Source organism: Misgurnus anguillicaudatus, chromosome 16, assembly GCF_027580225.2.
Source record: "Misgurnus anguillicaudatus chromosome 16, ASM2758022v2, whole genome shotgun sequence".
Taxonomy (NCBI): Eukaryota; Metazoa; Chordata; class Actinopteri; order Cypriniformes; family Cobitidae; genus Misgurnus; species Misgurnus anguillicaudatus.
Window position 1 is genome coordinate 27,654,942 of NC_073352.2, and position 23,317 is coordinate 27,678,258.

Below are 23,317 nucleotides of genomic sequence, written 5' to 3' on the forward strand. Positions count from 1 at the left end.
ATCATAGAAGCTTAACATTTCTTGTTTTGTTTGTTTTTGATAGATCCAATAGACTGGCATGTCTTAAGGCCTATATTAGGCCAAAATAAACAGCTTTCTCTAGAAACTTCTCAGTCAATGATTATTTTGAGGATTGTAGGCTGTATCTTTGCAAAAAAAGCAAATGTAAACATTGTTAAATTCACATTGTGTGAAAACAAACCAGTGTAAATAAACCATCAATCACCCTCGCACACATCAGTCAGAAAAAAAAACGATTGTGGTCAATAATCCAGGGTTTCCGCGCGGTCTTAAAAAGTCGTACATTTCAAAATTTAAGGCCTTAAAATGTCTTTAATTCGCTGTTCTAGGTCTTAAATAATGTTTTAATGAGTTTTATACTCTGTTTTGTAAATATCTAAGTATTGTATGATATATAAGAATTAATTGGTGCAGTCTCTCACTCTGCCATGCATTAAAGCCCACTGCTCACGTATCCTCTGCATTAGACGCGTCATTGTCTCCTCAATTTAAGTCATAAAACATATCACTGTCATTTTTTTGTCTCAAGATGCACACCAGTAATGTATTTTGTAAGGTATGTTTCTAAGAAACTCCTTAAATGTCCTAATATAAGATCTAGTCAAGGATTAATCTAATCATTCCTCGGAAACCACCCCTTTAATAAAACCGTGTGTTTATTTGGTTTTGATACTTTATTTGAACCAGTTATTATTGTCTCATCATTATTGACTTTACCTTCAATCTCAAGGTGAAAAATTCTCTCAATTAATCAGCAAATGTCAGCAAAGTTTAAAAAAAATTATTCTTTTGAACCCAATCCCGTGTCTCGTTTCATCTTGTAGGGCAGTGTTTTCCAACCAGGGGGTCGGGGCCCACGGGGGGGCCTCAGCATATTTCCAAGGGGGCCTCAAGATGACTTAAAATGATAAAAAATTGCATTAAAATAAGCTAAAACAAGCAAAAGTCAAGATGTTTCTTATTTTTGGCCATTTTAGTAGCGATTATAAATCTGTCATTCCAAGTTCTATTTAATTTTATGTGGGAAAAATTAGTAAGTGGGGGGCCTTCAAATATTGTTGTGGGCAACTAGGGGGCCTTGAAGTGAAATGGGTTGGGAACCACTGTTTTAGGGTGCACTCGTCACACCCCAAGAGAATACATCTGTTTTTGTCATGAAAGATAGAAGGTCTTAAATAAATACATGGACACATGCACACTGGACTATAAAATTAATCTTCATTGTCATGATATAGGTCTTAAATCTCATTCTTAAAAGCCTTAAATTTGACCTGGTGAAACCTACAGAAACCCCGGTATTCAAAAACAACAAAAAGATCTCGCACATTATCAATCTTGCAAAAGTATTAAAAAAATGTATTAGTTAACAACGTTTCGGTCAATGACATATACCTGATTAAGGCCATGGCCTGAAACATTTTTAACCAATAACATTTTTGATACTGTTGCAAGACTGATCGTGTGTGGGATCTTTCTGTTGTTTTTGAGTGTGAATAAACCAAAATGTAACAATCTTAGGACACGTTATCAGTGTGTGAAAGTGGCTTCTCTGTGTCTTTAGGGTCTCCAACCCTGTTCCCGCAGGGCACCTATCCTGCATATTTTGTTCCAACCCTACCCCAACACACCTGCCTTTCATTTTTAGGTAGCCCTGAACAACTTGATTAGCAGGTTCAGGTGTGTTTGACTGGGGTTGAAGCAGTTCCCCTCCAGGAACAGGGTTGGAGACCCATGCTTTAGGTGTTGTATAAGTGTCATTTGTTTTATAGTATTTGGTTCTTGGTCCCTGAGGGCTTGTGCAGTCATTTGAGTTGCCTCTTTTTATTAACCAACAAAGATCCAACTATCGTGTATGTGTGTGTGCCTGCGCGTTTGTGTGTGTGTACCGGTTTCTATACATTGTGGGGTCCAGATAGTAAAACTCTTAACCACTTGGATTCTGATGTTTATTTGAAAATATAAAAATGCTGATTTTTTTGTGAGGGTTAAGTTTAGGGGCTGGGTTAGAAGAAGACCAATATACAGTTTGTACAGTATAAAAGTCATTACATCTATGGAGAATCCCTGCAATGTATAAAAATGTGCGTGCAATGAACTGCAGTTCATGCGGTCACTGTGACATTGTAAGCACTCATTGCTGATTGGACGAGCTGTTCACATGTGATTGGATATGGCTTTTGTTACAGCATCTGACCTTGTTCTCAAGAGCTCACAGCTGATGCACATGTGTGCTGTGATGGATTTCTGTCTTTTGTGTGTGGTGGATTAAATCGCATGTGTCTCTGAACCATGGTCATGGATATCATTAACATTTAATGCTAACCCATTCATAATCATTTATTGTGAAATGAAATTCATAGTGAATATTCGACATGAAAGTGGCAGCACAATTCTAATGAAAGATTTAAGATGCTTGAATGATTTGTGAAGTCATCTGTATCTATTCAGAACACAACAGTGTTGATAACTTCATAGACCACTGAACATTACTGTGCGTTATTAATTTGATATTTACATTATTTAGCAGGGCTGTACAATTTATCTTTTTTTTCTATTTCAATTTTGATTTTTGTACATTTCGATTGCAAAAACCAAGCAAGTGTGCCACATTCTGTTTCTGTCATTTCGCTTTGTGTTATAAGTCCAGCAAGTCAAAAGCAGCTGCACTGTAGTGCCTTTTTCGCACATGTACACGCTCTCGCATTTGTTTGAAGTCTTAACACAAAGTGGTAATCCTTATGTATTTGTTAATTTTTATGCGTTTCAAGTGAGCTGAGGAAAACTCTCCCTCTTGTTTAAAATATAATCAGCTGCATCGTGCCGTGTCTCTCTCTCTCTCTCTCTCTCTCTCTCTCACTGCTTTGACTCATCTTTTGGAAACCAAAATATTTTTATTTTCCAGATGGTATTTGTTACAGAGGTCAGTTTAGTCACTAGCCAGATCAATAAACAATCACAGATGAGAAGTTAACTTTGGACCAAGCGTAACCGCGGCAACGCACCTGGGTGATTCTCACGAAATCCAGACTTAGGTGTCCAGCATCAGTTTTTTTATAAAGCCCTAGAAGCCAATTTTTTTGCACATATAAGATTAAGGTCTGAACTTACTATAACTATTATTTTTAGAAGATTTAAAAAAATATTTCCTATAGAATTATTTACATTTTTTAGATTATCATTATAAAAAATAATCATTACCGCAACATGATATTACATGAAATATATGCATTTACAAACTCATGTTTCGGTAATAAGAACTAAAAAGTTGTCTAGGTACTATGACAAACAAAATTTCAAGTTTTATCTGGAGAGAAAAAATAAGAACTGCTTACCTGGTAGCCATCTTGAGTGTCACAGTCAATTATGTCCCTTCCAACAATTTTTTTTAAATGTTAGTTCCTTGAGGGCTTAAACAATGATTGAAAATTTTACCATATACTTTACCAATGATCACCAAATACCACATGTTTCTTTACTGTAAATGTTTATAGTATAACATGCACTGAAGCTTTTTATTTTTTTAGATTTTTCAATTAAAAATATTTCCATGTCAAAGAACCCAAATCCAGTAATGGACACCTTGTGGTAATGAAAATTTTCCCTTTAAATGTGGAAAAAACAACAAAATTGGTTTGTATGATGTCATTTGAAATCATGTGCAAAATAGTACGTGAAGAGAGGTTTGCATACAGTTGTATGCTTCTTATTTTACTATTACTTTGCATTTACTTTTTTATCAAAATGTTTCATGACACCTCATAAGTCTAATTTCGCGAGAATTACCCACCTGTGTCCTATGAAAACGCCTATACTGTTTGTTTATGATAACCCAGTACTGCATGATTCACAAGTAAACTACAGTTTTTTCCTGTAGTACAGTATAAAACTCTCTCAGCGTGTCTACACATTTGTTTTTTATTGATCTGTATCAATACAGATCTGTATCAGTGTTTCCAGTTAAAGGATAACACGACACTCTGGTTTGTGAACATTTTTGTGCTTTGGCAGCAGATCAGATTTTCAGATATTTTTTCAAGAATTATTTCTCCTGGATTGAATTCCATTAGAAGGTCAGAAGAATCCGGTGATTAACTGTTGTACACGGAGGTAATAAACCTCAGACCGGATGTGTTTGTGTGTGTTTGACTGTCATATCTCCATTTCACAGTAGTACAGCCAATCACCCTTTACATGTTTATAGAATTTATCTTGAGAAATTTATCTTCTTTATATTTTTTCCTTAAATTTGTTTTCTTCTCCCTTGGTGAGATCCAAGTTGGATTTATTTCATTTTTATTTAAAAATTTGACAATTTTTTTCTCATTTTTGCACTGTTTGTGTGCAGATGAGAAATGATTTGGCACATGATTGTCTAAAAATTTGTCACGCCAGCAGCGAGCAGATACGGTGAGCAGGTGTTTGGCCTGGATTCAGATTGAATGTATTAATAACTCTTTTACCTGAGGGACATGAAACTGGAAATACCCGTGCTGTGGTGTTTGTGTGTTTCTGGACCCCTGAGGAATTCATTTTAGTCCTGCAATGAAGCTTGTTACACCTGACACTCATCATTCTGTACTAGAATCTCACACAGACATAAATCATTCTGGCTTGCATTCGGTCAGTTTTGAGAAATTTAATGCAAAATGTCTTTGGAGAAAAATCTGCTTACTGTTGAAAAGCAGCAAATTACTGCGGTAAAACCAGCAGACTGACACAAACACAAACCTGCAGTACAGCATGATTGAAAAACAAAATGATCTTTATATTGAAAAAAAACCATCTCTGTGGACATGGCATTGTACATTCATTTAATGCCCGCAGTCTTGTGTAAAAAAACACACACTACAATACTACAGTGTAAAAACACCTTTCATGATTTCAATGCCACATTTAACAGCTTTTTTAAACGTTTCATTACTGTAAATTTACAGGCTTCACTTTTGTAAACAATAAACGTCACAGTAATGAAACAAATGAAGCAGCACAACATTAAAGAGCACCTATTATCCGATTCACGATTTTACATTTCCTTTGGTGTCTAAGTGTGTGTTACATTTTATGCAAAAGGTACAATTCCCAAAGTAAACGATGACGTGATTTATCATCCTAAACTTTAATCTCTTTTCTTGGACTACAACAAACAAGCAGTGCAGAGTAGCGCTTGTTTGTCGTTTCTGCGATCAAAAATACAGACATTTTAAAGTTTTAGTATCCTTACCTTACCAATCTGTTACATTCTGCTCAAGCCGCGCTGGTAAAGTTGATTGATCAGCTTGGTCATCTGCATTTTCTGGATTAGATTCGGCTTGTATTGATAAGGAAGTAAAAATGATATTAACTCTTGTCAGAATTGCATTGGGCGCAAATCTTCCAAATAGGGTAAGGAGCGTAACATTTCCGGCTGACGTCAGAGGTATTGAGACCAATCACAAAGCTGGCCAATCAGAGGACACTGTGCCTTTCAGAATGATGAGCTTTGTACAAAATCAATGCATTTCAGGGATGCAAAGCAAAGAAGTTTTTAGCATTGTAATAGGTGCTCTTTAAATGTGTCTCACTTCAAACATTCACTATAAAACACAGAATAATGAGCGCTCAATAACTGGACAAAACCATGAGTGTCCATCCATTCATAAAAACAACAGCAGCACATAACTTTTTAATAAATAAATAAATAAATCGTTAAAAAAGATATAGGTATTAGCTCATGATGGTTTTAATACTAGCAGGAGTCCTGCGCCTGCGCAGACGCTCCTGTCAGAAGAAAGTGGCACGCAGCGAAAGGAGGTCAGATCAGAGGTGTGTGGGCACTTTGATATTTGGCATATTGTGGCTGATAATCTATTAGTGTGAATGTGATATAATATTGCACTAAGCATATAAAGCTTATGTCACACAAGCAGAAGAAGGCGCATGTCTAATAATCTTTGTGTGTGGTTAATTTGGGGTTATCACAGTAAGTTTGGGTGTTTGCTGTGCGCAGTGTGTAAATGTCAGTACAGGTAGATGAATGTCCGATGATAAAGAGCTCTGACTGAAGTTTATCCCACGATAAGTTCTTTAAATGCGCCTTTGAAACCCCCACGACAAACTTCACGGGCCGTGAATTCCGTTCGGAGTGAAAGAGGCGCGCATGTCCGCCTCACACTCGTCTAAATCACAAACCGAGTCGTTGTTGTGGGAGAACTGCGAGATCCGGTCAAATGTGTCCTCTGTGTCGATACAGTCCACTACGTTCGGGATCATTTCCACGTACGCGTTCACGATCTCTTTGTGAAACAGTGTGTCCTGGTTATAAGACACGAGCTCGTTGCTGATGTTCACCGTTTCCACTGGAGTACCGGAGCAGCGTATCCGACAGCCCAGCAGACTGGCGAAAGCCTTGCGAAACTCCGCGTTAAACGCGTAGATGATGGGGTTCAGCGAGGAGTTTGTCCAGCCGAACCATACGAACACGTCGAATGTGGTCTCGCTGACGCACGGCAGACCCGAGCTCGGACCGCCACTCGGTTTGTCACAGAACGGAACCACACAGTTGAGGATGAAGAAGGGCAGCCAGCAGCAAACGAACACGCCCATGATGATGGACAGTGTCTTCAGAACTTTGGTCTCTCGGTTGAAGGACGTCTTTAGCGTGTTGTGGTGTTGGCATGCGAGCCGGTTTGTCCGGCAACTTTGCGCGTGCTCAGCCGCGCGCTCCAGCGATGCTATCCTCCGGATCTGAATCTGCGCGATGCGGTAGATCCGCGTGTAAGTGACTATCATGATGGCAACGGGAATATAGAAGCTGATGAGAGACGAGGAGATTGCGTACTCCCGGTTCAAACTCGAGTCGCAGTTTTCGCGCAACGCCCGAGCGACGCCGCTCGCGTTCGTTTCGGTGGCGGCTTTGTGCCAGTTCAGCTGCACCGGGATGAACGAGATGAGGATGGACAGAGCCCATGCCACACCGATCATCACGAAAGCCACGCGCTGGGTCATCTTTCGTTCGTAGCTAAACGGACTGCTTATGGCCCAGTATCGGTCCACGCTGATGACGCACAGGATCAGGATGGAAGCGGTGGAGCACATGATGTCAAACGCCACCCAGACGTTACAATACGAGCCGAACGGCCAGAATCCGGCCACCTCAGCCACCGCCTTCCATGGCATCACCAGCATGGCCACGAATAGGTCCGACACCGCCAGAGACACGATAAAAATGTTGGTAACTTTTGCGCGCAAGTGACGGAACCGGAGCACAGCAGTGCACACCAGGATGTTCCCGAACAGTGTCCAGAGAATCAGTGCGCACAGCAGGCATCCTGTGAGCGCGCGTGTGAACATTTCTCGCGTCGCGGACTTGGTTCGGTTCGGCATTGTGAGTCCCGTTGTGGTCACGGGTCGCCATCAGGCGCGCGTATACCCGCGGTCCCCTCTGCTGTCGTATCGCGCATGGTATACAAACTCGATTATTAAAGACTCACTTAAGAAGAACAACTGATTTCCGTCCAAAACATTCGTGCGCCGACGGACGCGTGGAGCTCGACGCGCGTCTGACCTCTCTGAGCGCGCGGAAAATCTTCAATGCTATCTGAGAGAGAGAGAGAGAGAGAGAGAGAAAGAGAGAGACGCACACACATTCATGCAGAGCAGAACGAATGAATGAAATTCAAAGATAATCCGAGTTTAGACTCCATTACAATCACAGCTGCAAACCTTTCTCTCTTATTAACATTAGTGATATTAAATGGGACACTAGAGCTACACGCGGATAAATTTGGGCTTCATCACAGTTATTATACAATTTGGAGTCAAGTCCAAGTACACTCGTGATTGATTAAGCAGTGATTTAATCCTCTGCAGGGTCACAGGGAGCAAACAACATCATCATATTTCTGTTATGTAGGCTATGGGTAAACAAATCAATATAAACAGCAAATAATGAAGGCTTGTTTCAACTAAAAGGTAGTATTTGTCATCAGTGTCTTAAAAACAACTTAAATTATTTGGATATTTAGTTTTCATTCTGTTGTTTTCTTTTTACATTTTATTCGAAAAGCCTTAGGTAAACGACACATAACTGTGGTGACAACATGCCCTAGTGTATGAGGTGTTTTATATGATCAGTGTTTTTATTCCTGAACTATAGTGATGTTCAATAGGGTTCAGTTCCACTTTGTTGTTGAAATTTCTTTCAAAATTTGTCTTACATCCCACAGTGTTTTCTGTAATTCACAGTAACAACGATAATATAGCCTACTCAAACCCATCCCAATACATTCCCCTTACCTTACACTGCAAAAATGACTTTCTTACTTAGTATTTTTGTCTTGTTTACAGTAAAAATATCTAAAAATACTTAAATCAAGATGCATGTTCTTGATGAACAAAATAGCTTTAAAAAGTCTATAGTTTTTAGACAAAAAATATCAAATTTAAGTGAATTTGTGCTTAATACAAGCAAAAAATCTGCCAATGGGATAAAAAAAGTCAAATAAGTTTGCTTCTTTTAAACACTTTAAAAAATCAAGAAAAAAAGCTTACCAAATTGGCAGATTTGTTTTTGCTTGTTTTTGGCACCAACTCACTTAAATTTGATATTTCTTTCTAAAAACTAGACTTATTTTCTTAGGTCATTTTGCTCATCAAGAAGATGCATTTTGATTTAATTATTTTTAGATATTTGAGATAAACAGCCATGATATAGCGTCCACATAGACACCCAAATATTTATAGGATGACACATCTTTGTTAATTTTTAATATTTCAGTTAAAAAAGAAAAACACACACAATGAGAAATGTTCAGTACAGTTAAAAAAAAAGTCTTATCCGTGAAATTGAGGCTGTCTTAGTTTTATGTTGCGCTCCTTTACTAATGATATTCAAATGATATTTCGGTCAAAAATAAGCGACTGTAGGCCTACTGGGCAGAATGTTACTGATATGAGGTTTTCATATTCATCAATAGGTCTGCTTACTGCAGGCATGCGCAGTTTCAGTTAAGCTTGCGTGGTTTTGTTTATGCGGTTTTAACGATTATGAATAAATGTAGATTGGCATTTATGAGATAGATGACCGTCTGTGGCGCCCCCTACAGGTTTAATCTTTGGACTGAAAACCTGACTGTTGAGAAAATACTTGTTATATAAAGAGTGCAAAGTTTCTACCTTGACTTTATCAGAAGTATTTTTAATGCGCAGTGAGGTTTTAAATATTTCATTCAGAAATGAAGATTGCTTTATTGATTCTGTTTTCCTTGAAAGATACTTTTTTTAAAGTTTGACATTTGTCTATATAAAATCTTCATTTGAAATTTGGACAATTCTATAATTATGCTCAACAGTTCAGAATAGAGTGAAAATAATTTAGAAAAATACTAAACCAGGGGATATTTACTACAAATCCTGCTTGCGTCCATCCAATCAAATGGCACCATATAGACCCCTTCACCGTTCACGTCACAGTCGGTTCCCACTGCGCATGTCAGGGTCAGAAAAGTCATTACAGCAGATTGAGTTGTGTGTTATTCGGTATCGTAAAAAATGCCTACTTACGTCGTCGGCTCTGAAAATCGCACCAGGTCTTCCGTTAAGTTTTCGTGATTCATGCAGAATTTTTAAAAACAAAAAAATACAACATCTGCGGCTGCAAGCAATTAACGTGCAGACTGAGACAATGCAAATATCAAAGAGGCTTGTGTTTGTAGTGCTCACTTCATTTGAGGTAAGTCATAATTTTTCAGCCCTGTTAGATTAAATTTTAAAGCCTCGATTGTATGAACAGTTTGACCCCATGCTGCGCGCGCACCCGATAGTCATTCAATGTTTACAAACCTTGAAGGGGTCTATAGATTTTAATATAAACCTTCAGTTTAGTGTAAAGCAGCACGTTTCTCTAACATGTCTCTAAAAGTGTTTTTTCTCATATGATTGTTTTTATTTTATAAAACACATGCTTCAGATTCAGAACACCAACGATTGTCATACCTGAAAATGAAATGAGAAAGCAGAAACAGATCAGTCTATCAAAAAATCACAGTGACATCAATGAGATTCAGACATTGGACAGAAACAGCTGAAGCCCACACTGCAAAAAATGATTTTCAGGGAGGGATGTTCTTGGTGTTTTTGTCTTGTTTTCAGTAAAAATATATATTAAAAAATTATATTGGGATGCTTTTTCTTGATGAGCAAAACGACCCAGGAAAATATGTCTAGTTTTTAGACCAAAAATATCAAATTTAAGTGATTTTGTGCATAAAAAAATTGCCTATGGGGTAAGCAAAAAAACCCCACTAAATTCAAGAAAAATTCAAGATTTTTCTTTATGCACAAAATCATTTAAATCTGATATTTTTTGGTCTAAAAACTAGACTTATTTTCTTGGGTCGTTTTGGTCATCAAGCAAAAAAATCTTAATTTAAGAATTTTTAGATATTTTTACTGAAAACAAGACAAAAATACTAAGAAATTTCTTTCTTAAAAATTGAGACTTTCTTACTTATTTTTTATTGTTTTCAGTACAAATATCTAAAAGATTCTTAAAATAAGGATTTTTTTGATGAGCAAAATTAAGAAAATAAAAATATCAAATTTAAGTGAATTTGTGCATAAAACAAGCAAAAAATCTTGAACTTTTCTTAAACACTTAAAAAAATCATGAAAAATATTCTTACCCCATTGGCATACACTCTAAAAAAACAAACGGTGCTATATAGCACCAAAACTGTTGACCTGAATCGCAACCATAAAAGAACCGTTTCCAGTGCCACACAGCACCGGTGAAGCACCTGTGCAGAACCACACAGGTGCCATATAGCACCACTATAGCACCACATTTGGTTCTACATAGCACTATATGGCTCTACACAGGTGCTTCACTGGTGCTTCACCGGTGCTATATGGCACTAAAAACGGTTCTTCTATGATTACGAGCAAATACCCACTTTTGGTGCTATACAGCACCGTTTGTTTTTAGAGTCTATTTTTTGCTTGTATTAAGCATAAATTGATTTAAATTTGATTTTTTTTTTTTTTAAACTAGACTTATTTTTTTTGATAATTTTGCTCATCAAGAAAATGCATCTTGATTTAAGAATTTTTATTTGTACTTAAAACAAGACAGAAATACTAAGTCATTTTTGCAGTGTACAGATGTGTCTGTGTTTCTCATTGACACAGATATTACTGCTGAAATCACTCAATCAGAGCGTGACAGACTTCAACAGAGAGGAAACTGAACACACACGCATACAGATCATCACGGTTTACACACCAGAAAACACTCAAGACAAATGTGATGAAACTGTGAAGCTTACAGATTGACTCAAATTATTCATTGGGCCCCATTGACTTCCATAATACTTTTTTTTCTTACTATGGAAGTCAATAGGCTTATGATCGGTTTGCTTACAAACATTTCTCAAAATATCATTGTGTTCATCAGAACAAAGACATTTATGTTGCCAGTTGAAGTATGGCACAGTAGAAACCAGCACTTTATTCAAATGTTTAATTAAAAAAAAAAGTGATTTGCAGCCTTCAAGGTACAGTAGTGGCAAAATGTTTTTAAATCGTGTTAAATGACTCCACATTCTGATGGTTGTCATTGCTGTTGAGGATAGATTATACTTAGAATCTTGTTAAATTATATCACAAATCCTTTGTGAGTTTTAATCCTAATTTTTACTGAATAATATGAAATATTATTAGACCCAAAATACTGAATCTACCCTCTGAAGCAATGACCACTAACAGAATATGGAAATAATAACACAGTGTACTTTATAAAAACAAAGTATGTTTTAGAGGTGTTTTCTTTTGTTTTAGTTTATCACAAGCACTTTGTTTTGACAGATCTGTATTAATTTGTGCCTTTTAAAAGCACATTGTGTTTAATAAAAAATTGTTAAATTGTCACTGTGGTGTCACTTTTGTGTTTTCTAACATTACTAGCTGATATAACTGAATATTTATTCATAAATATTAAGAATATAAAAAAATTGGGTGTATTCCCCACATTATATGAGTTGAGGAATATTTAAAATTTTGAGTGTATTTCCCACAATATATTAGTTGAAGAATATTTAAAATTTTGAGTGAAATACTCCCTAATTATAAGTTGAGGAATATAAATATTTATAAGATAACATTGAGATAATTTAAGGCAACTGAAAATGTAATTTTTGTTTTATGTAAACTTAAACATTTAAAAACATCACTAAAATATTTTTGTGTAATCTGTTACAAAATAAATTTTAAGTTCTGTGAACTTATTAGGTTTTACAGTGCAGGTTTGTAACTACATCAGAGTGAGAAAATCATGAGAGAGTTTTCATTTTTGGGTGAACTCTCAGGGAATAACCATTCTGTCATTATGTTGTTTTAAACATTGTGAGGAAGACAAGTGGATGTTTAGCAAATGTTAATGTATTCATATGAGAGTTAATGCAGAAACTGTCAAAAATCACTGACATTGTAGTCTGAATATTTACTGATGCTGCATGTGAGCCACGAGGATGAAAGCACCTGCTGAAATGTCAAGCAGACATTAGATGAGGATGAGGGGTCTCTTTTTTTCGATTTCTGAGTAGGGTGTGTAAGTCAACAAATCCAGTCTTATTTTATTTTAATCACTGTCTTGTTTCAAACTGGTATTTTGTTTTAGGTCACATGTCAGCAACTCCTGTAACTGACAGCTGGGATTGAAAACATTGAAAGCTGGGTTAGTTGTCACGCAGTGTTACTACTAAGCCTCAGGTATACAATGATAATGAAATGAAAACAATGACAATACTATTCTATCTAAATAATGACTGACAAAATGATTTTTATAAAAAAATATGAAAAACCCTCTGTTTGTTACAATGAACCCCACCTATGGGGTAAGTTGTCATATTTGCACTCTCATGTCACTTTCGGTGTAATTGCACAATAACGGCAGGTCCCACAAACAAACTTAAGTGTTCATTTGTAGCAGAGATGTGTGTGCTGATTGTGTAAAAATTATTAATCTAACTTAAATATTTTTTGAGTGATTTGTTTCAAATCTAAAAAGCGTTACTTTGTGCCCCGCTCTCCACTGCACAAATGTGAAACCAGATGTATAGTGTACAGATCGGGGGGAAAAAATTATCGAATTTATCTAAAGTAATCAGTGCTGGTATAAAACATCTGAAGAAATATCATACAGTCTAAGTCAATCCAAGAAAGAAGAGCCGATTTAATTTAACTAATGAGACACACGAATAAAGTTACAGACAGAGTGAAAGGCAGACAGAATATTTAATCATTTTGCCTTGGCAAAGTGACACCTAAAGTAGATTTTATAGTCAATTTATTTATTTATTATTTGGAGAACATCGCCAACATCTGAATTTAATTGCAGCTGAACCACCCAATCACAAACCTTTCATTCCAGCCAACACCAGAATTCTTTATTCCATTAGAAGTCCCATCTAAATAAAATCTAATTTCTTACCTTTGTCTTCAAAAACACATTTGTGTTAAAACAAGAGAAACACACATTACTGAAGACATGTTACTGTGTTTAAAGCATGTTATACATAATGCCGTTTTACCTGAACTTCATGAAACTTGTCAAATTGCACCCCATAATCAATGTTCATAAACTCTGCATTTATTTTGCTTATAAAGCAGCAACTCCATTCACAGGATTTCTACACAATGTTATTTCACAAATAAATGCTGATTTATATGCAAGTTTAATCACTGAGAATATTGACTGTATATCTGAATAGAATGGAGAAAGAAAATGTACTTTTTATTGCAAACATATTGTAGTAAAACAAGTTATGATGATACTTTCCTGCACAATGATTATATTGTCAACATTCAATAACTCAATATGAGAACTATCTTCCATTATCTTTTAACTACATTTCTGCTCATATTTGACAGGGGATGTTTAAACATGTCGCTGTGTGATTCAGTGAATCTGTGTTTGGGCATGTAAACATATATGAGGGTGTGTGGTGGTGGTGGGAAAACTTCATGGCTTGAGGTTTAATCCTTTAAAGTCCAGTTATTAAGAGTCTGTTAACAGCCAATGAAACCATGAGAACCTGATTTGATCTTCATTATGGCTCGTTACGCACACACACGTCAATCATTATGAATGAACTCTGAATGAGAGTGTGCTTCTCTGCAGCCTGACTACATTGTGTGTATGTGTGTGTGTGTGTATATACAGTATTTGTAAGCACCAAAAACAGACAGATATGAGAATGCATATTGTCCTCAACACGCTCAAACCTTCCGGAAAACTTCAAAAAGAGACGCCACAGAGTGCATCCGGTAGAAGAGGTTTAGAGGGATGGCCACATTCAGCACGGTGCTCCAAACGCTAAAGCCGAACATCTCCTGCTCCGGAAGGTTGTCGTACTGCGGACGGCAGCCGAAAGCCGGGAGCAGCCAAAGCTAAAGAAAATAAACAAGCTGTCAAATCTTTTGTACAGTGGCAATCATTTCTAACTCATTCAAATACAATGTAACCCAAACTTTAAAACGTGCGAGTACACACAGCAGGGTTCCCACGGGTCTTTAAAATCTTTGAAAGTTTGAGAAGGGAATGAGACGCTGCGTCTCCCTTGCCATACTTCCTGCGTCTCTGTAATGCAATATTTCAGATAGCGATATACTTCCTGGCTCCCGCATCACCCTGACTTTGTCATTAAGCCTCACCATTGGTTGAATTTGATATACACATTCAGGTGCACTTACCCGTGGAGACATCCCAAAAGTGTCACCACAGTGACGCAGTGCGAAGTTCCCTCGAAAGGGAACTGTAACAATGTATCTTAAAAAGGTAACACGATGTAACCTTGCTCTCACTTAAAATGTGTCCCCACATTTAGTCCTTGAATTTGAGGGTATTGCACCTGGAAAGTCCTTGAAAGGTCCTTGAATTTGAAGTTAACAAAGGTGTGGGAACCCTGACACAGATCAATTCAGACCGCCAGATCAACAGTAGCAGAGCAACGCAATCTCATTAATTTCAATGGAAGCTTGGCGACTTCTGGCGACACAAGCGAAAGTGACCGTTGGCGAGAAACCCAACTTAACGCGAGAAAGATAAGAAAAGTTTAACTATGCAAATGATGAGCAATTTTCGAGAGTGACTACCAATGGGAGCGAAGCAGTGGATTTCACGTCATCCTTCTATTGTCAGTTACTGGAATGGACGTTACTCATTTGTTCATGACAAGCAGATTTAGAAACGTCTCATTGAAAGTGACAGGTCGGGTAACACACAACGCAAATGTTGCTGGTGGTCTGAACGAGGCTTGAAAGTGAGTCGTATGCGCGTTTTTTATTCGTAAATTCGTTTTATGAATCACACGTGCGTGCTTTTGAGAAAGGATCGTAAGTAAAGATTTAGGACGTTTCCTACACTGTATTTTATAAATGAGGCATCTGATGTTGATATAACATCAATGTACGTATTATGCGTTATTTATGTGTATATCAAAATAATAACTTTTAGTCAAATAACCATCAGGTGAATTTCGATGTCGTGTTGTGATGTTGCATGTTGTCATCACTACATTAAAACTAAAAGACTTTGATGTTTGTGTAACTTGAGCTTGCTGCTACTGTCAAATTTTCAGGGGACACAAGCATAGTTACGGTTTCTTACCGAGATATTACACATGAAGAGAAAGATGGTGATGTTCTTCAGAATCTGTCGATTTCTTCCAGGTGTCACATTGAGGCTTTTTCCAACAGGAAGTGAATTATTCCTGCTGCACACCTGCCGTTTCTTGGGCTGCTCCCCCTCCATAGAAGCGCAGCACTTGTCCTGCGTCTCGTATGCCCTGTTTACGATGCCGTCGTACGGGGGAACCATCGACCCTGTGACAGAGAAGATCTCGGGCACCATTCCAGGACAGTCTTCGCTCCCCACATGTTCTCTGCATCTGCGGTACAGGGACTCTACGATGAAGAGGTTCTGGACGCACTTCTCCAAAATGAGCAGAAGCGAGTAGGCCAGACACGTCCATCGATAGCTCGGAGAACTTTGACTCGCTCCGACCGCCAGCACGCTGCACCACGACATCAGCCATGAACCCAACGAAGACCCCATCAACAGCTCCGAGTCCAGCTGGCGGGATGGGTTTTTCCCCGTATCCATCGGCCAGTCCTCCAGCCGGTAAATGAGCAGTCCCGTTCCGCTGGCTCCGCACATGCAGGCCATCATCACCACCCCGTAGCAGTAGAACATGGAAACGGCTGCCTCACGCGTCTGCGAGGACTTCTCAACGTGGATGAGGTACACCACCAGCACCGTGATGGAGCTGGCCAGCGCGAGCAGACCCAGGATCGGGCCAAGCAGCAGAATCGAGGTGCGAGTCGAGGGCCGCTTACGGTTGTTATGGTGGTCCAGGGTGCGACCGATGTTCTTCCACATGACAAACAGCATCGCCGACACAAAGATGTGATACTCGATGTTGAAGGGATACAGATAGTAGAGGCTAGAGGTAAACATGGAGCACATACTTGTGCTGCAGTTACAATTATGCTCTGGCTCCGCTGCAGACAGAGAGAGAGATTGAGAGATCAGTTTAAACTCTTTATAACAGATAAGGTCAGTGGGCAACTCTTCTGGGAGACACCTCAAAACCAAAATTGTGTTAAGAAGTTTCAAAAAGAGACCTAAATGAAAAAGAGCTGTCACTTAGGTTAATGGGATAAAATCTGAAAAAATTCCAAGTAAGATGCTTAAAAACATGACAACTCTCTTTTGCTATTTTCACATTTCTACTTGTCATGTTGCAAATTTAAAAAGTCGCAAATTTAAAAATTTGCTGCAAACAATGAAGCATTTACATGCACAGTTTAAGCCGATAACTATCAAAAATTTGTTTATTATAGAAAACTGTTTTCATGCGTTTACATGCGAATCAATAAACCGGCTATGCAGACAACTGCGTTTACATGGGACTTTGAGATTTGTCAGGTTTCTAGCAGGCAGTGACATCACCGCCTATACTACATAATAGTTTGTTCAAAAAGTCGACGGCCTATCTGTCTTAAGCTATACTGTTGTATCTCTTCTCGAGTTGCACGGAGACTTTTATGCATTACTTTGCGCTTACTTATGCGCACATGAACAAAACTGTGAAAAAGCCGGTGTTTACATGCCACCCGAAATCGGGGTAATGAGCAAAAAACTACCTATCGGGTTTTGCTTACACCGTTTATGGGCTTTCCCCGGTAAAAGAAAACGCGCTTACATGATCCCACATGTTATCAGTTTATTAAGCATAACCGGCGTAACAGGTGCATGTAAACGCACTCATTGTGTTCAAATCCAACTTGAACTTCTTTTAAACACCATGCCAGCTTTTTTGGCTATCCCTTATGAAAATTAACCATGATTTTACAACAATTAAAACCCAAAAACCATTGTTACTACACTTTTACCACCAGTTGCGGCCAGTGATGTCTCTTCCGAGGGGCGCAATTTCAAAATATGTATTTGTTATGTCATCTGAACCTATGGGTGAGTTCCAATCGAAAGTGATCATCCATATGCCCTATTCCCTTCAAAGATCAGAACTCTTGATATATAGACTCTAGAGAAATTTGCACAATTGTGTGTAAGTTTGCTCTAATATTGTATGTAATTAATTTACACTTGGCGAATATAGCAATAAAATACAGCGTCTGTTTTTCTTTATTTGGATCGACTGTGCATCCCCTTCACAAAGTGCCCTTCAAGGCACTATACTCTGATTACACACATTAAGTGAGGATCTGGCAAACGTGAGCGTTCTCATAAACCTCTTGACACGTATTTTGACATGACACGTGATGCACATAAGTTTACATGACGCGCCGAACACATATTTTGACATGACGAGCCACACACATGACGGTTTAAATACATGTTTTGACCGGCTTTGCATTGTGAGTCCTCAAAAAAAGTCAGTGTTTACCACAAAAAAACATGGCTAATTTTCGTAAGGGTGTTCATGGTGAAAGTCGGGGTTTAATGACATAGAATAAAACTAAAAAAGTTGTTTAAGATTTAATTTGTCTACAATCTTTCAAACTAAAATTAGATATTGAGATGTTTTACAGACAGAAAAAGCCTACATGAGGAAAAGTTTTAATGCAGAAACATGTGCTGAATGTTTCCTGGAGGTCTGGTGTCACCTACAGGTTCATTTCATTACCCACTCGAGCATCCACACTACAAAAATATGCAAAAAAATATATATTTTTCGTCACTTTAACTTAAAAAATAGAATTTAAAAAATAAGGTATCGTTTTATTAACACTGTTTATTTTTTGCTTTGCAGGGTGTTTTTTGTTAGCAGTCTGTATTATGTTAACTTATATGGTTTGCTAAAATTGTAAACACTTGTAAACACAATCAACAGTTCATGTATAGAAACCTATCTGCATGATTTGATATACAGCCAAATATTATCAAATCAAACCAAAATTATTTAAATTCTTAGATTACACCACATACACCTGTAGCATCTGCGTGAATGTGCATGAGAAGAGGGAGGAGCAAACCAGGCATCAGAACCTGCCCACCAAAGTGTGCCAGTAGCTACACTCCAATCCGAAGCCTGTTGCTTTCGGATGTCCCATATGCAGGCCTATTTTTGTTAATAATAATTGTAATTATTCTGGAACAAGTCTTGATGACATTTGCAGCCTACTTATGCGACCTGAGAAACGCCCCCTGAAACAGTATTGTTCACACACACACACACACACACACACACTGTACCTGGAGTGTAATTTGTGTATCCCAGTGCAGTTAATCTCCTCCTTTGATTGTTGAGAAAATGTTCAGCTTCTGACATCACTCCGTTACACCACAATAGCAGGTTAGTGAAGACAGCGTGAATCACTCCAAACCTGATCAACACAAACACCTTATACACATCAGAGGCTAAAGATGATTAAAGGGATAGTAACCCAAAAACTCTCATCTTGTTAGAAACTGTCCATAAGCGCTATTCACTTCTATAGTATTATTAAAGAATACTATGGCAGTGAATGGGGCTCACGAATGGTATGATTATGAACATTCCTCAAAATATCTTACCTCGTATTCATTAGAACAAATACATTTATACAGGTTTGTAACAACATGAGAGTGACTTTAATAATTTTAATGATTTTAATTTTTGGGTTAACTATCCCTTTAAACAAATTTTGTTATCTGTCAAATTTTAAACGTCATCAGAAGCGCTTCCAAAACGCACTACGTGTACAATACATGCCATCTGGACAACCGGGAGATTAAAGGTGGGCCACCTTCGTGAGCATGTTAAAAGTTAGTAGGCTAAATGTATTTTACTTGCTGTGTTAGTCAAACTTCATACATTTGCGTCTCTCACTGGACAAAAGAACCTAACGCAAACTGCGAGACTGACAGCTAAACAAGAGTGTAGCCTGCAACATCAAGTCATTACAAACGTAGCTGCTTTCGACTTCATGCAGCGCTGCGCAGAGGGATCGATGTGTGACGTCAGTACTGCGAGAACAATTCGCACGCTGTCCTCAAGCGGTATCTTCTGATAATGTAGTCGAACAACTAATCAGTTGTTGGTTGTTCAACGACAGAAATTGACTAAAACCTACTGACAAATTTTTGAATGTACTAATGGAGAAATTGAGACAAATTTAAAGCCAAACACTCGAGGCAAAGAACTCCAAATGTTTGAAAATTAATATTTTTTCCTGGACCGTTGGCAAAGACATGCTAAATTTATAGCGTGTTGACATTTTACATTTCATGCAAAACAACAAATAGGCTATGCTGTGACCATTATAATGCCCTAAACCTGATTCGCTTTATAAGGCCTTGATATAATTTATAAACTCATTTTATCAGTTACCAATGGATTCAATACAATTTATGTAAGGAATAATTGACGAAGGCCATTGAATTATTAGAAAATAATGCACACCGTTGTGCCGTTAGACCGCGGGTGTGCATTATTTTCAAACAATTCAAAGGACCGGAGTCAATTATTCCTCTTATACCACAGTTACCACAAACAGTGCTCTGGTGCCTATTTTTAAGACATTTGACAAGTTAGGTGTGCGGTTATCAGAAATTAATGCATACCCATGGAACATTTCTCAGCCAATCAGAATACAGCATTCAACAGACCCGTGGTATAAATAATTTTAATAAATATAATTTATTTATTAATACTCATATAAATTAATAAATTATTCCGCTTTATAATAATAATGATTCTTATTCTTTTATTGATCTTCTTCAAAATCAATAAGTACCCTTATTTAAGTTTAATGAAAGAAAAACTTAAAAGTACATAAACAAATAAACTATTAGGCTATTTACAATTTATCCTGTTAAATATTTTAATTCTTGGCTATTTATATAAAGTTTCCATTCTTATTTTCGTATTATTTTCTTGTTTATTAATTGGATTCTTTTGCATTTGTAATTATAGGGTTATCAATAATTTTTTTTTGTGTTTTTTTGCGCAAATTTAGTGGGCCGGGTCTAGATGAGGTCCAGGGACGATTTTTAGTCCCAGTGTACGAAGACGCTTCAAAATAAACTTCTTAAGCCTTTATATGTAGTGTAGTTGTCTAGATTTCTAGTTTCTCTAATAATCTGATATAGGCCTAAATATATTTTTAAGTTTTTAAATTGTATGCTTACAGTGCAAATAAAATGAAATGTGAAAATCAACATTACGCACTTATGTTAAAGTGGGCAATTAAGGAGCATTAAACACTCGGTGTAAATAAACATAAATGCCATTTAAAAAACTTCTGCCAACATGTCCATATTTGACTTTTTAATTATCTGTGCACACTGTGACCCCTTAAAAAACTTCGAGGCACCTGGTCATAGGTCCGTTCGATCCAAGGAAACACACACACAGCCTACTGATAAAATGAACAGCAAGCATCGGCTAAATGCATGAATGTAAAATCAATGTATCGTTAGACAGAGAGAGAGAGAGAGAGAGAGAGAGAGAGAGAGATTTGTACCTTTCAAATGTTTCATATTTCTTAATGACATCTTTGATGTGGAACCAAAGGAAATGAACCTGCAACCACAAGCACATTCCCACATCAGGCGCGTGACAACAGCACTCTCTCACACGTGTATAAGGGGGAATTATCTCACCTGAGAGATGGTGTGGAGCGCATGGATGATGGGATAAACCCCGAGCACCGCGGAAACGCACGAATGATAGCCCACAAAGTGACCGATGCGAAACGCGTCCATGATCAGAGACAGCAACGCCAGCATCGTCAGTCCACCTGATTCACAAACATCATCAACAAACAACTGTAGCCTACACCGTGTATCGTTTGCATGAATTCACCAATAAATGTACTGACGCGTCAGTCACCTCGTATCCATCTGGTCCCTGCGTGCGCGTCTCTCTCCGGCACCGGACTGCGCTCGCGCTCCCTCCGGATCATGTAGCACAGCATCCACACGAGCTGCACGAGCATCAGTACCGTGATGAAGGTGAGCAGGTGTTCCTCTTTCACGGCCGGACCGCGCTGGGCGAGCGCGAGCATTAAGGACACACCGACCAACAGCAGATTGGTGCCGTACTGCGCGCTCAGCGTCTCCGCGTTCTTCTGTGGGTATTTCTTGATCAAACTCATTTTGAGCTTGGAGAAAAATTTATTTTCCGCTTCTGTTGAGGATGTCGACGAGGAGCCGGGACTGTATTTGTTTAAAAACATGATGTCCAGGCCGCTGTGCTCCACCATGGTGCCGATGGTATTCGGGTGCGCGCGCGCTTTAGGTCCTTCTCAGAGATCAGACGCACTGGCCGTTCCTCCACACATATTTCATATACGTCCGAGTGAGGAACAGTGCGCGCTCATATAAAGCTTCTAGAAAGAGGCACAGATTAACACAGATTGGGTTACGTTCGGCTGTAAGTTTCAGGGAAATCGATGAAGTGACGATGCCAAGAATTCACTGAGAACCAAACCTGATCTTCTGAGAAGCGTTCACGTGCCAAGTGCTGTAATAAACGTCACCATTCGTCCATTCATTAATCCATCCATCTAGACCTGAACTCCACGTGCACGCGCAACTGCTGGTTTTACGGTGTTTCAGTCATTTCAGATGTGAAGCTTCACTGCGTCTCAATGACTCAAGCTCATGTTTCACTGGTCAATGGCTCTTTATGGTCGTTTCCCTTTGTTGCCAGTGGACTCATATAATAGCGTGGATTTGGTATCCATTAGAGTAACGCAGTGACTAAGCGAAATCTGCGCAAAACTTTCCTGTTTATCTGTACAACTAACGCGCTCGAAATAATACGCAACCTGTTTTCTTTTTACCAGCGGAATTTTTGCTATTAAAACAAACACTGACCTCGATTACTGACAGACCTACAATTAACTGAAAGCGATCCACACCAGAGTTTTAACAAAAGCGCTTTATATTAGCATGGATCCGACCTGGATTAACATGCGCATGATAAAACCAAACTAAAGATTTCTGCTGTGGTTTCTGCCTGGTCACAGGTCAGTTTCCGCTGATTATCGCATCTTTGATTGAGTTTGATCACAGGTCACAGATGCGATCACGCGCTTTGTCATCACAGCCCATAATGTCATCAGTGGGACTTTATTCTTCAGTTTCATCACACAGCCCATATCTTGACTTATTATAATAATCACAAATTCCTAAATTAGGAAAATTAACAATGGTTTTACTACAGTTAAAGAAAAACATGGTTGCTGTAGTAAAACCACGGATACTACAAAATAATCATGATTTCAAAAACCATATTACTCAATGTAAAGCCGTGGTTTTGCTAATAGTTATCAATACACAAAAAATACTAAAATAGTTTTAAAAATTACATAACTACATACCACACACAAAAAAATACTTTTTGTAATGATTTTCGCTCAAACAATCATTGTGTGTGGATAAGCGGGGGGTTTTAAACATTAGAATCAACCTACAGTGAGTGCATTAAACACTAAAAATTCCCATTCAGTCAAGTTTCATCTTAAAGCTAGTCGGATATTAAATAGCAGAAGTCACTTAAATTGAATAAACATCTTAATGTGTTTGGATAATGAAGATACAAACTGCAGATGTTGCGAGTATCAGGGAGAAAATATCAGGCAAAAAAGTTTTTATCAATAAACTGTCGGTTGTGGCTCCGCAAAAACTGACAGGCCGATGACATCACAGTACCGCGAGAGCGATTCGACAGCAGACTCTCGCGGTATTTTAATGCCATCGCCTGCCGCTTCTTGCGGCGACACATGACGTCGAACTAGCTCACTTTAC

The 23,317-nt window shown here is 38.1% G+C and overlaps 2 protein-coding genes across 2 annotated transcripts; both read right to left on the reverse strand.

Moving 5' to 3' along the window:
* Positions 1 to 4,637: 4,637 nt before the first annotated feature.
* On the reverse strand, positions 4,638 to 7,562 carry drd5a (dopamine receptor D5a). Its single transcript, XM_055177639.2, has one exon. It carries the CDS (start codon positions 7,381 to 7,383, stop codon positions 6,118 to 6,120), a length of 1,266 nt encoding a protein of 421 aa, XP_055033614.2. The 5' UTR covers positions 7,384 to 7,562; the 3' UTR covers positions 4,638 to 6,117.
* A 5,639-nt stretch (positions 7,563 to 13,201) lies between these two features.
* Positions 13,202 to 23,190, reverse strand: otop1 (otopetrin 1). The gene is made up of 6 exons (XM_055177633.2): positions 21,396 to 23,190; positions 21,167 to 21,303; positions 21,028 to 21,086; positions 18,776 to 18,906; positions 15,665 to 16,557; positions 13,202 to 14,445 (listed from the first exon to the last, which is right to left on the reverse strand). Exons 1-6 carry the CDS (start codon positions 21,766 to 21,768, stop codon positions 14,275 to 14,277), a joined length of 1,764 nt encoding a protein of 587 aa, XP_055033608.1. The 5' UTR covers positions 21,769 to 23,190; the 3' UTR covers positions 13,202 to 14,274.
* Between the last annotated feature and the right edge of the window lie 127 nt (positions 23,191 to 23,317).

Excerpts from the sequence above, each read along its gene's own strand:
- drd5a (XM_055177639.2), bottom strand. The coding sequence starts at position 7,383 with ATGCCGAACCGAACCAAGTCCGCGACGCGAGAAATGTTCACACGCGCG.
- otop1 (XM_055177633.2), bottom strand. The coding sequence starts at position 21,768 with ATGGTGGAGCACAGCGGCCTGGACATCATGTTTTTAAACAAATACAGT. Across the intron at positions 21,304-21,395 it reads AGGGACCAGATGGATACGAG|GTGGACTGACGATGCTGGCG; the intron begins GTGACTGACGCG and ends TTTGTGAATCAG. Across the intron at positions 16,558-18,775 it reads ATACACAAATTACACTCCAG|CGGAGCCAGAGCATAATTGT; the intron begins GTACAGTGTGTG and ends CTCTGTCTGCAG.